Source organism: Corvus hawaiiensis, chromosome 15 (assembly GCF_020740725.1).
Source record: "Corvus hawaiiensis isolate bCorHaw1 chromosome 15, bCorHaw1.pri.cur, whole genome shotgun sequence".
NCBI lineage: Eukaryota > Metazoa > Chordata > Aves > Passeriformes > Corvidae > Corvus > Corvus hawaiiensis.
The window spans coordinates 318,823-332,446 of NC_063227.1; the positions used below are offsets into that span (position 1 = coordinate 318,823).

The 13,624-nt window shown below is 44.6% G+C and overlaps 1 protein-coding gene and 1 long non-coding RNA gene across 3 annotated transcripts; one reads left to right on the forward strand and one right to left on the reverse strand.

Annotated features, from left to right (window-relative positions):
* Positions 1-1,997: 1,997 nt before the first annotated feature.
* On the reverse strand, positions 1,998-10,090 carry LOC125333698 (C-terminal-binding protein 2). Of its 2 annotated transcripts, XM_048319832.1 has the most exons (9): positions 9,925-10,090; positions 9,179-9,333; positions 8,944-9,088; positions 6,268-6,474; positions 5,445-5,659; positions 4,530-4,660; positions 4,120-4,247; positions 3,453-3,573; positions 1,998-2,412 (listed from the first exon to the last, which is right to left on the reverse strand). In XM_048319832.1, exons 1-9 carry the CDS (start codon positions 10,088-10,090, stop codon positions 2,241-2,243), a joined length of 1,440 nt encoding a protein of 479 aa, XP_048175789.1. In that variant the 3' UTR covers positions 1,998-2,240. The 2 variants fall into 2 exon arrangements, with proteins under 2 accessions (XP_048175789.1, XP_048175790.1); XM_048319833.1 differs by lacking the exons at positions 8,944-9,088; positions 9,179-9,333; positions 9,925-10,090 and adding an exon at positions 7,483-7,799.
* On the forward strand, positions 10,023-10,686 carry LOC125333699. Its single transcript, XR_007206952.1, has 2 exons — positions 10,023-10,125; positions 10,396-10,686. It is a non-coding gene; the product is annotated as an uncharacterized LOC125333699 (long non-coding RNA).
* The last annotated feature ends 2,938 nt before the right edge of the window (positions 10,687-13,624 follow it).

Genomic DNA, 13,624 nt, shown 5'->3' on the forward strand with positions numbered 1-13,624 from the left:
TAGAGATTAGAGAACTCAGGAAAGTGCTGATGGTTATTTTAGGTACATCTGCAATCAACGGGCTTCTGAGCTCCAGGCTTTTGTTCAGAAAAAGTTCTCCTGTAACTCATGCCTACCACCATCTCAGTCTGATCTGCTAAACCTGAGCAGCCAAGGAGGTATATGAATTTGAAGTAGAATCAGCATCATCCACAAAAACACAGAAGCCAAGAAACTTCACAGAGACAAATACCTTATCAAAAAAAGACACTCAGCACTAGAAAACTAGTATTACCTCACTAATGCTAAACAGCTAAAGTGTAAAATCTGTAAGAAAACACCTGAAGTTTACTTCTTGACTATTTGCCTTTCTTGAATTGCTGGGGGGAATAGAGAAGGGGAAGAGAAAGGAATGAATCACTGTATTAGCAGTAAGCCATTATAGAGAAGGCAGTATTGGAGAAAAATGTTTCACCAGGAAAAAAAAAAAAATCTGAGAACTTAGTTATTCTGAAAGCTTTCCTTACCTTCCTAAACTAAACAGCCTAAACAGAGGATTTTGTCCATACTTTAAGTTGTTTTTCCAGTCTGCTCCCATCTGTTCAGCTTCCAGTCACAGACACACAACAGAGAGAATAATCAAGGGAGGCAGAGAAACCCACACATAGGGTATGCCTCCCGTATAGCACCTACTTTAATATATCCAAACAACATGAACAAATCAATCAGATACTGTTACATCTTGTGCATGGAAAGGCTATAACTGAAGTGTAACAAGATGAAATTAAAGGAAGACTTGGAATTAAAGAAAAATCTTCTCCTGTGGAACCTCTTTTGCTGAAGGCTCCCCACTCCTCAAAGAAGCAATGTGAAATGGAGAAGACTTGCCAGAAACAATCCTGCCTTGGCTTCAGGTAGAAAACTGAGAGTATTAATTCTCCTTTAGTATCACAAAGCCTATTCACGTAAAACAAACTGCTATCTTGCGTTGCCCTGCTGCTCTGCCCTGCCATTGAGATGTAGTATATCATAGAATCACAGAATATGCTGAGTTGGAAGGGACTCATCAGGATCATCGAGTACAACTCCTGGCCTTGCCCAGGACACCCCAAGAATCCCACCATGTACCCAAAGGCATTGTCCAAACACTTCTTGAACTCAGACAGGCTTGGTGCTGTGCCAGCCTCCCTAGGGAGCCTCTTCCAGTGCTCAGCCACCTTCTGGGTGAAAAACCTTTTCCTGACTATTAAAAGCTGCCTTCTCCACCAGCACAGACAAGTGGAACGTTACTTCTAGCTGATGCAATTATGCAAAAAGGAAAAAAAAAATCTGTATCTTAAAGCTTAGAATTCTAGCCTGATGGATCCCTTGTGGATAAACACTGCCATAGCCTACGAGGTACTTGGGTGCGAGGAACCAGCAACTACATCTGCACATTATTGCTACTTGCTGTCTCTCAGTGTGAGCTTTTCCCATTTCTGCATTTTCTTACCTTCTCCAAATTACAGACTCCAGGGTGAACTATTCTGAAGCCTCACAAACATGGTGGCCACCAAAATACATTTGATGACATTTTAATCGTTTCCAAATTATTTAAAAGGCTGGCTTTGAGACTGTTACTTTTAACTTCAGGCCTAGAACTGCATAGAGAAAACTTGGTATGGTCAAGAACTAACAGTGCCTGCGCTATGCCTGTTCTCACAGGAAACGTTAATTAAAACAAGCAAAGTAACACACAGAGCTTAACCTGGCTGCATTCTATCAAGGGCATAATGAAGACAATAGTCACAACTTCTCCAATTCACTAATATTTTTTCTAATATTCCCCATGGCTACACTTAAAAGAGGTTCAGCCAAATTAAATTTAAGCTACAAGTCACAACTGAAAAGTGTGCACTTAAGTCCGGTGTTCGGAACACTGAGGACCATCCCTGATCAGGCAGCCTCACTTCCATTTTCAAGCGCACAAAGACAGTTCCCTGTCACAGACAACTGAAGCAGATACATGGGAGAACTGATTCGTGAAGTCAAGGGGAGGCAAGGTCACTGCTGCCATGCCCCAGGGAAGGAGAAAGATTCATTAAGAAATTTAACTAAAGGGTTACAAAATAAAGGCAAGAGCTAAAGTTTGTCAGCAATGAAATGCATTCTCCCGTCCCATGTGAACAGGAAACAGTGTCTGTAGGGTGTTAAAGAAGGTCCTAGGAGGAGATGCCCTCCTACTTTTTTCTGCTGCCAAAGGAGGGGAGAGAAACACGCTGCTATTGGTCAGCAGGAATCTCTCTGTCTGCATCCAGTTTGCTTGTCTCTCCTGGGGAAGGGGTACGTGGTGCAGAGTGAGAAACAGGAGGGATCCCATGAGCTACAATCCCTTCCACTACTGGTGGTTCTGGTAGCCCAGGGTTGGCTACTCCCACTACTCCTGGAGGAAACCTAAAACCAACAAAAACATAGAAATTACAAGCTTGTCCAACAGAATTATTCAAAGGAAAAGGAGCCATGCCCTCAGACGTGCTGAAAACAAATCCCTCTTTCTAACAGAAATGCTCTGAGATAGAACGCAGGAAAAGTCTCCAGAGCTGAGGAGTAGCAGTGGTATCCTAATGCCAAATGACACCTGTTTGCAGACAGACCCAGACAGTCTGAGGTCACACACTAAACATTTGAAAACAGATACAAAATTTATCTCCAGCTGAAAACGTTGTGAGGCACTCTATGAAGGCACCTGGAGGGCTAGGAATTCCCTCCCCATCAGCAGGTGGAGTGTAAGCTGCAGTTATCCTTCACTGGGCTCCAAGACAGAAGAAGTAAGAAGCTGAACTAATAAAACAGCTAGATGCAAGATGAAAAATAGGAGAGTGACAGTCATGAATTGCTAATGAACTATTCTTCCATCACTTCCATTCTACTTCCCTATGCCCTCTTCATAAATACATCTCAACCTCTGTACATCTCTCATAGAAGGAAAGACAATGTATTTCCTGCTTTGCAGATGGGAGACAAGCAGAAGGGAAGCAACCTGCCCACAATCACTTAACAGGTAAACAGATAAACTCAAATACAGTCTATTTAGACTACTGAACAAATCCACTGGATGATGTCTCAGTAATAGTCCACATCTGGGCTACAGGTAAGAACTGTGCTTTTTTTATATAGCCCTAATGATAGGCACAACTTCTAATGTCGAGTTCCAGTCCTTTTTTGGGGGCATTCAGCAGGCTTTCTTATATCAAGGTATCTCTTGGGCATGTCTTCCAAGCATTCAGAAATATTGACCAGTATGCAGCTGGAACTAAATATGACCAAGTACATGTTAAATCCTAGTAGAGCTTTAGAAGAGCTGCTAAGTTTTGGGAAAGAGCTCATATAGAGTATATAGGAACAGAGACATACCTATTTGCAGGTACAAGCAGTTCTCAAACCCCTGGCCTACTTCAGCAGGAAGATATGCTTGGATAACCTATGTATCTCACCTGTAAGCTGCAGCTCCGTTGAGTTCTGGGTGGACAGTTGCAGGATCAATATTGGACCACTGAGCTGCTAACAGCAAGTACTCCTTATTAACACAGTTTCTCAAAGCGTCGGGTATGTGACCTGCAAGGGCACCAAGAATGACAAAAAAACCCAGAAAACAGGTAGGAGAGACTTGTTCCCTGCAGCATTTACAAAGGAAAGTAGAAAGGAAAAACACAAACTCTTTTTCATCCACCTCCACAGGATAACACTGGGTATGGGAGACTCTCCTCTAAGCATCTGGTGTCTGGGGATGGCAAGAAACCGATCCTTTCTTCCCATTTCTATGATCTTGTGAAAATTATTGCCACAAACTGCAACTGCCAAGCCTCACCTTTTTCAAGAGACAACATGTACTACTCAAAGAGAAAAGCATACAATAAAACTGTCAAAGGAAATATTGCAAAGGATTTGGAAGACATAGGTAAAAAGGCTTTCCCAGGGAGAGAAAGAGCCACTCTGGCATTAGGCACAAGAATTCTCAGAAGGCAAAGATACAATTATCAACTTACTCCAGTTCCAGAAACCAGTTAATAAGTCTAAGTTTTCAGAACAATCAGCATAATCCTTGCAGTGAACTAACAAAAAACCACTAATTTGGCAGCAGCTGCAAATCTTCTTCATTACCTGTAATAGCTCTGCGGATCTCTTTAGCTGCATCTTCTCTGGATTCAATGGAAGCCTGTTCACTGTACCAGGCAGTGTGAGGGGTGCAGATAACATTGGGTGCATCTTTTAATGGCCCCTGAGTGAAACTGGAGGGAAGAAAAAGGTTTTTTCCAGAAGTGATAACCCCACCTGTCGTCTTGGGCATCACTGTAACCCAAATAACAAAACCAACCAAACAAACAAACAAAACCAACCAAAAAAACAACCCCAAAACAACAAAAAACACCCCCAAAACCTCAAACCAACCAACCAAACAAACAAAACCCCCAAAACAACAACAAGACAAACAAAAAAACCCCACCAAACCACCAAAAGAATCATCCAGTGTAGGTGAACCACCAGATGCAGCAAGCATGCAGGTACATTACCTGAAAGGCTCAGACTCATGCACATCCAATGCTGTTCCTCTGATTCTCCCCTCTTTCAAGGCTTGTGCTAAAGCTTTCTCATCTACCAGCCCTCCCCGGGCTGTGTTCACTAAGAAGCAGCCCTGACGCATCTGGAAGAAGAAAAATATTACGTGCATTGAGAATGAGACTCGTCACGGAAGCTAAGTGAATCTTGCGAAGTCTACTGGAAATGAGCAGGAGTCTGCAGTGACTAGATGAGGCCTGGAGGAACTAGGAGTGCTCTCACTGCAAAGCTTACCACAGGGAAAAAGCCTGCAAGCAATGCTTGAGAAATTTGTTTTAAAAATCAACGAACAAACCCACAAGACAACAAGGGCAAAAGTGGAACTCTCAAGTTCTGCACTCCATATTCATCCTACTACATTAAAAAAGAAAGAGGACATGAACCGTGAATCAAGTATCCAGCTATACAAAACTGGACTACAATGTCCAAATGCCTCTCATAAAAGCACTGGAAATCATTCATAGGCTAGTGGAGTTTAGCCCGAGACTGACTTTGCAGTGGGCTTGGGCAGAGAGGCTTTGGCAGTGCTGTGTAAAGCAATGTACACAGTCCCCGCCACACCACACCTAGCTCTAACCAGTGCAGTAAATTATTTTAAAGATAATTTTAAATTATAGAATCATCTAAAATATTCTTTAGAAAGGAAACTACTTTGCAAGAAGAGCCAATCCTATTCTTCTCTTAACATAAAATTCTATACAGCACAAAGCACAGGCACCCGGATCCACACGCGCCAGCCTCCAAAGGCAGCAGAAGGCACACAACAGAGGCAGCAGGATTCACACGCTCTCAGCCTCTGTGAAAGCAGCAGTTTTGGTTTGCATTCATTTCCACAGTGCTCTGTGGGGGAAATCAAGCTCCTGCTGCACCTGTTTAATAGTGAAGTCATTGATGAGGTGATGGTTATGTTCATTCAGGCTGCAGTGCAATGTGATGCAATCGCTGTGCATTAGTAGATCCTGCAGGGTTCCTACTCGTTGTAAACCCAAGGATCGCTCCACTCCATCCGGCAGATAGGGATCATAGAAAATCACGTTGAAGCCAAAGGACTTGGCTCGCAGAGCCACTGCCTGTCCAACTCGGCCTTCACAAAAGAAAACCCACAATCATCAAGGAAAGGTAAAACAAACTTTAAAGACAAGATACTGGGGTAGACTGGGAGCCTACACTGAAGTTTACTGCCAGGGCCCAAGGTATTGCAGCCCTGTAAACCCCTAGGATTGCCATAGGGATCCAGAGGAGGCTATTCAGTGCTGCTCCTATGTAGCTAATTCTAGTTCTTCCCCATGCAATAGCCAGAGCTCAGTCAAGAAGCAGTTGTTTTCAAACCAAATCTGGACTCTGAGTCAGAGATAATAATCTGGCTACAAGAACTTGGAGAAGGACTTGGTAGCCACCTTTCAGGCAGCTTTGTTACTGATACAGAGCCTAGCACACAGGGAAACAGTCACCGAGAAGAGCTGTATGAATGTTCCAATTCTTCTAACCACTTGAAATCGAAAAAAGAATACCCAATCCCCTGACATACACCCAGCTCTTGAAGATATCCAGAATAGGGCACTAGCATTCCTTAGGAGTCAGTGTGTTTCACAAAGAACAGCTGTAGAATTATCACTTTCCTCAGTATGTGATTCTTAGCTTCCCAAAAACGTTCACAGTTCTCTTTTCAGTCTAACAATTCCCATCACTTACCTAGTCCAATGATGCCCAAAGTCTCCCCACGGATACGCACAGCACCTCCAGCCACCTCTCGAATCTGTTCTACACTTGAGGCTCGATTCCCTTCCCGCAGAGCCTGATGTAGCCAAGTAACACGGCGATAGAGGTTCAAGATGTGGCAAAGGGTAGAGTCAGCAGTCTCCTCTACTGAGGAGGAAGGGATGTTGCAAACTGCAATCCCTACAAAGCCATAGAGGTCATATAAGATTTTAAGCATCACAATTCTAAACCAACATAAAGCTCTTTAAGCACAAATGCTGAAACATAATTCAGTACTCTAGAACTCAAGAAACACAGGATTCATTTCAGAACCTCACTCTACAACAACACAGATGCGACCAGCCATCTTTTCAATCCCTCAGGAAATACCATTCCTTCATAAATATCTATTTGATTGACACACTCACCAGAAAAACAAACAAACAAACAAACAAACAAACAGGCTGAAATGAGAAAACTGGGCCATACAAGTGATACAAGCAACTGACTGTTTTAAGAGATCTGCATTCAAAAAGATGCACTCCTTCCACAGATGCTCCTGATAGATTAACAGGCAGACTGTAGGAGAATTGAGACAGATGGCTGAGCTCTTCATGCCTCACGGTCCAGATGCTCACAGCAAGCATCAGCCTCCCCAGGAGCAACAATAAGTAACTAACTCATTAAATGCAGACAGAAGCCCCAGGAGCTTCTCTAAATCCATTTGAAGTTTTGCTTAAAAATAACAACACATAACACTCCCACTCTAGAATAACATACAGCCACAAGGACCATAAAACCCACGACTACAACTATCAGGTAAATTAGTAACGCAAACAGAGTTGAAGTTCTAGAAGCATAAATTACTGTCAGAACAGGGAAAGGTGGAACACTGTATCAAAATCTGGTAAGTCCTGAGCAGTCTATGAAAAAAAAAAAAGGGGGGGGGAGGGGAAGCTGGCCACATACCATTTCACTCCTGCTATCCTTCGTTTGACAAACCAGCCAAGAAATAAAAATAATTAGATGGAAAAATGGTCTCTTCCCAAATGTAACCCTAGCCACTTGCCAAACCAAGGCAACTCCTCTGCCTCAAAAGTCCACCACCTAGCTAAAAACTGGAAATAAAATCTAGGCAATGGTTGAAGGCATCATTGTTTTGTAAGCCTATTCAGAGGAGACATTTGGCTAAACTCAGACTGTGCTTACCCATGAGAATTAGGAGAGCAATGGCCACAGACAATCCCAGATATCTGACTGCTTTTCTCTCTCAAATTATTTCCAATTGTGCCATAATGCCACACAGACAACTCAGAGGACATGAGTAGGGGTGATAGAAAAACCCAGTTTCTCTTAGTCTCACTGGTTACCATCTCATTCAACTCCAGACAAGCCCCATGCATCCATCTGTTACATAGCCAGACACAGATTTGTGTTAGCATGCAGTATTATACCTAAATGTAAAAAAAGCACAAACACAGACAACAGCCCTTTGGTCTGAAGATTCAGAACACACAAGGAACAGTATCTTACCTCAGAATGAATTAAAAGGCCTGGCTAAGCATGAAAATAACCATTAATTGTCCATGAAAAAGCAAATCTGACCACGTGTAAGGGTCATCATACTATCACTCCAAAGCAAAAGTGGCAAGCAATGGTCTGATGGTGAAAGAACTTTGACTCATTTCACCTTGGATTAATGAGTGTGCAGTGGGGGAAAAGGGAAATCTTTGAATCTGAACGAATCAAAGATATGGATGGTGACCTTAAGTAGAGAAACGTAAGACTAGGTTAGGTTCCAAACTCAGCACAAATATGTAAAGGCTGGATGAAAGCCAAGGGCCTTGACAGCAACTCTTGAGACTATTCCTTTGAATCATCCAGATGAAAAGGCTCTTTTGACCTAATTCAAGCACTAGCCCAATACACACTCTTCATTTAATAGCAATTCATCTGTTCTCACAGATCTGAAAATTGCAATGCTTACCTATTTCAGTTTTATATACTAATACCTGTATTTGATTTAAGCTTAACAAGACCTGCATTACATTAAGGAAGCTTTCGAATCCCTTACACTTGTAAAACTTGAAAAAGAAGGGGAAAGGTACTTAGGTGATCCATCTCACCTAGGGGACTAAAAGGTCCAGAAGTCTCACTCACATCTGTTTAATAAAGAGCAGCTTTTTGTTGCCTGATCCAGACGCTTTTCACATGCCTAGGGTTCTACAGGGATAACTAATAAAGTTTTGAATCAGAACTTATTTGCGTATACAAAATTAAGAGGAAAACTCATGAAGCATTTAGAGAGTTTATCCTGCATCAGCATTTGCAGGCAGCTTTCAGACATCAGCTTGCTCAGGGGTCACAAAAAAACCAAAGTCACCTCACCAAATGTTACCTAGACACCATATTCAGGTTCGTGAATCCCAAACAACAACAAAGACACCAACATCCATAGCTGAGCAATCTGAAAACTGAGAATCTTTCTTTTAAGCCAACTACCAGTGCCTCTACTGGTCAGCTTCCTAAAGACACCTGATACTGAGCAGCTCCAAATCTTTGTACATAAAAGTTTTTAAATGCACTCAGCTATAAAGCACAAAAACAGGTGCAGTGTTCCATTTCACATTCAATTCTGATCGCAACAGACACCTAATGGTGTCATCATACCTAATTCTGCAGCGGATTTGATGTCAACATTGTCGTAGCCACTGCCAATACGCACAATGACCCTGAGGGCTTTGAATTTCTCCAGATCCTGACGAGAAAGGGTAATGGTGTGATACATCAGAGCTCCTACTGCCTCATTCAGCACCTATAACAAAAAACAGTCCAAATCAATATCTGGTTTGGTTACCTAAGAGGCTGAGCTCTACTTCTGAATCTTGCACATTTTCTTGCACACCTTTTCATGGATTTCCTGAGTTGACTGAGCATCACAAAATGCCACTGTAGCAACATCCTTCAAGATGGGCATCTCCACAGTGCAATCTCGTCCATCCAGGAGTGCAACCAGTGGCCGTGCTGGCATTGGGCCATTCACAATAGGAGGCCGTATGCCTATTAAGAAAGTCAGCAGGAGTGATTACATGAAAGACAAGAACTCTGAAACTCTCATCTGCTAGTCCAATAAGTCACTAATAGTATTTAGGAACAGCTTAGGCAAAGCAAAAGACAAGAATAGGAAACAAACACAGGGAAAAGAGGCTAGGAAAAAACTCACAACCACCTCTGCCATCACTTAATAAAGGAAAACAAAGCGTGTTTTATCAATGAGATAATAGAGGTGATCTACTCAGCAGCATGCCATCTTACTCCAGGCTCCTGAAACGAGTGACAAAGTCGCTTCACAGCTCCTCCCCAGTGACCTGCCCCCCCCCCCATCCCAGCATGCCCAGATACTGTTTCCCCCTTAAGTGAGCAGAACTTGTACGTCCACAGAGCCTCCGTCAGTCACTAGCATCCGGCCCTTTCCAGAAGGCCGTAGGCAGCGCCTCCGCGGGCGACGGGGCCCTGCTCGCCGCCGGCCGGCCGGACGCTCAGCCCCACAGGCGCGCAGCGGCTGCGTCGGATCCCCGAGGCATAGGGCAGGTGCCGCTCCCCGCCGTCCGCTGCTGCCGCCGCTGACGGGGGGCGCCCGCCCCGCCTCACCTTCGCAGATCCGGTCCAGACGCTGCCGCTTCACTTTGTGCCGGTCCATGGGCCGGGCGGGGCCGCGCCGCCCTCGGCGCCGCGGAAGGACCCGAGACCCGTCACTCGCCGCCCGCGCCGCTCCGGCGGAACCGGAAAGACGGGACTTGGCCCACGCGAGAGGCATCGCCGCCACTGAGGTGGCGCGCGCTTCCGTTTCCGGTCCGTGGAGCTTGGGGATGCGGGGGGTTCGGGGCCCGGCGGGACGGGACCGAATGGGGCTGGGCCGCTCTGGGGTCGTTCGGTACTCCCGGGTCACAGCCGGCTTCGGGCCGGCTGGGGCTGCAGCGAATGGGCCAGGAGGGTGGTTACAAAAAGCTGGGAGGTGGATCCTGGGATGTAGCTCCAGGTCTTCCTAGGAAGCTCTCTGTGCATGAGACAAAACAGGGAGCCATTCAAAGCGGTTCTGCTTCTGTTTTGCCACCTTTGCAGCCGGGTCTGCAACACCTGTCCCGTGCTCCTGGGAGTGGATCAGCGCTGCAATACCCGCTCATCCTGAGAATCCACTGCATAAATCACGATAAGGACATCACTAAGCAAGTTCTGTACAGTTTATTGAAGAACAAAATCAAGCTATTTATTACACAAACGTTCCTGGTACCTGATCTGAAGTCCATACAGTTGATCTAGTTCCACACGACCCTTTTCTTCAATACCTCCCACATTCCGTTCAGATATGCCACGATATGTTTTAATAAATCTGTGTGAGTTCCTTCTGCTCTATGTTGGAGTCTGGTGGGCAAAAAGCAACATGATAATTGGAACTGCCAGCTGGCGACTATGTGTTGGGAGGAACGGGTTAAAAGTAGATGACTGCCTGTTGAGGAGGACTGTAAACGCGAAGCTGGGAATAACCCTTGCTAAACCGGTGTGAACACTCCGGTGATCCTCTGGCATGAAACCAGTTTAATGGTGCCTGTGTTTCCTTGTGTGCCTCTGCCAAGGGGTTGCTTTGGGGATCCCCAGTTAGCTAGGGAAGGGAAATAAATTACTCTTTGGGGTTTAGCCGTGGGCGTGTGGCTGTTGTGGTTGCTGCCTGCCTGTGGTGACACACACTCAGGCAGTTAAACAATAGCAAGGTAAGAATGTTTGGCAAAGATAGAGTGCTTAGAAAAATGTGTTTTCAGGCCCACTGGGTTTGATGACCCCTAAATATCTCAGATTGTTTCATGAACTAGTTGAAATAGTGACAGAACCATGAAGAGTGACTGATACCAGGAAGCTGGAAGAGGCAAAAATCTGCCTGTGTGGAGACAAGAGGATAGGCGAAGGAATATGAATTCATGACCTTCCCTGTAATTTAAAAAAATAATAATCTGCTGCATGTAAATTGTTTGTGGCCATCAGTGAGATTACTACTTGTTTCCAACAGTTGTCAAGAATTAATCCAGTGTCTGTGCTATATGCAGCTACTAAAAAAAAAAAAAATTGGGTAGTTTTACCCATTTGGTTTGCATGCCAAACCTCAGAGGCAAGCCTTCTAACACATTACCCAAACAGCCCTAGTCTTCTGGAGCACAATTGCCTATGGCCCATGGAGTCGCCCTTTACATTTTTGCTGGATGACCTTCATGTCTGTATAAAAATTTCAGTTAAAATCTCCCTTAGTGCATTCAGGTATCCTCCTCACCTGCCAACACTCTTGCTGATAGCTCGTACTTTGTTGGATGCTTAAGAAAACCACAAGGGATAGGAGGCAAGAGAGGATTTTTCTGAGGACACACAAAGAAATTGGAAATCCTAGAAACCTTGTTGCCAGGGGCAAAATTAGTAAAGAAAGCCTCATCTGTCAGCAGCTAATACAGCAGCTCTGTGCTGTGATCCAAAGTCCTGCCATGTATCAGAATCACAGAATAATAGCATATGCTCAGTTGGAAAAGACCCATCACAATCATTGAGTCGGACTCCTGGCCCTGCACAGGACGTGCCAAGGATCCCATGATGTGCCTGAGAGCATTGTCCAAACACTTCTTGAACTCAGACAGGTCCTTGGCACTGTGACCACTGCCCTGGGGAGCCTATTCTAGTGCTCAACCACTCTTTGAGTGAAAAACCTTTCCCTGATATCCAACCTAAACCTCCCCGACTCAGCTCCATGCCTTTTCCTCGAGTCCTGTCACTGGTCATGAGAGTGAAGTGATTGGCACCTGCCCCTCCGCTTCCCCTCGTGAGAATGTTGAAGACTGCAATGAGGTCTCCCCTCAAGTCTCCTCTTCTCCAGGCTGAACAAACCAAGTGACCTGAGCCATTCCTCATAAGGTTCCCCTCTAGACCCTTCTCCATCCTCGTGGCCTCCTTTGGATGGTCTCTAGTAGCTTCATGTCTTCTTAATATTGTGGTGCCCAAAACTGCACACACTACTCAAGGTGAGGCCACACTAGTGCAGAGTAAAGCAGGACAATCACCTCCCTTGACTGGCTGGCAGGGCTTTGCCTGATGCACCCCAGGACATGGTTGGCCCTCCTGGTCAGGGCATACTGTTGACTCAGTAGGAGTGGCTCATACCTCAGTCTTTCCCGGTAGTCTCTAAAGCACCTAAAGCTGCTGATAAGATGTAAAGTAAACAGCCCCTGTGCTGTTGCCCTGCCATGCTGCCATGTGCCCATCTCTTTTACAAGCAGAGAAGACAAAATTTACAGGAGTGATTAAAATAAGAACCTACTGGCTCTGGTTCTGTGTTCCAGAAAGGTAGTGAGAGTGGCAGCAGAGTGGGACCACTGATCTTTGTGGCCTAATGTGGCCTTGAGTCCTCAGTCTCATGGCTTGAATGAATAGAAGTCCAGTCCATTTCACTGTGGAAAGCAGCAGGACTGCTGCTGAAACAAGGGGAAATAATCATTAGATTATTTCCATGTTCTTTAACTTGATTGCTTTAATACCTGTTTAAGTACATTTCCAGCCTACAGGAAAGTAAAATCTTTGGTTTTGTTCCTGTCCTGGTCTTGGCACAGATCAGTGGGAGGGGGCATGGCCAATACCCTAATATTATTTGATACCACCTCACATCACAACATTGCTGGGGGCAGAGAAAGGGACTCTCGCTTCTGAGGAGAATCGGTTCCTTCTGGTGGGGGAAAGCATGGTTGGGAAGAGCCAGTCAGTATCGTCCATGCAAATAATTTCTTTGTCTTATACCTTTTGTTATTAATATTGTTGCTGTTACCGTTCCTTATCTCATTGCTGTTTCTTATCTCCACCTGTGATCTTTGCCTTTTGTTCTTCCAATTGAAGGAAGGCGGGGGACCAAGAAGGGCTGTTTTAGTGGGAGCACTAAATTGGGAAATACCATTCCGAAACCATGATAGTTCCATTATTTTTCTGACTACATTGAACAGCTATAACCCCTAGGGCCTGGGTCTGTCTTGCCACTGCCAGATCCACTGTCCTGCAAGCTAATTAAGCTTCACTTGACACAAGGAGAGACAATATGCCTCATGGATATATCTGGATCAGAAAAATGGGCTCACAGTGCATCACTTAAATGTCTTTGAATCAAAATATAGTGTAATGCATTATTAAAACTACTTACTTTGTGGTTTTGCCTCTGAAAAAATTTAGACTTAAGGTAGTAGAGCAGTGCTGTTCTAAGGTACTCCTCCTTTCTTCTCTTGAAAAAGTATTTTTGCTTTCCTTTTACAAATAATTTTTCTTCTGAACTGCT

Excerpts from the sequence above, each read along its gene's own strand:
- LOC125333698 (XM_048319832.1), bottom strand. The coding sequence starts at position 10,090 with ATGCCTCTCGCGTGGGCCAAGTCCCGTCTTTCCGGTTCCGCCGGAGCG. Across the intron at positions 6,475-8,943 it reads CAAATCCGCTGCAGAATTAG|GGATTGCAGTTTGCAACATC; the intron begins GTATGATGACAC and ends ATGGCTTTGTAG. Across the intron at positions 5,660-6,267 it reads TTTGGGCATCATTGGACTAG|GCCGAGTTGGACAGGCAGTG; the intron begins GTAAGTGATGGG and ends TCTTTTGTGAAG.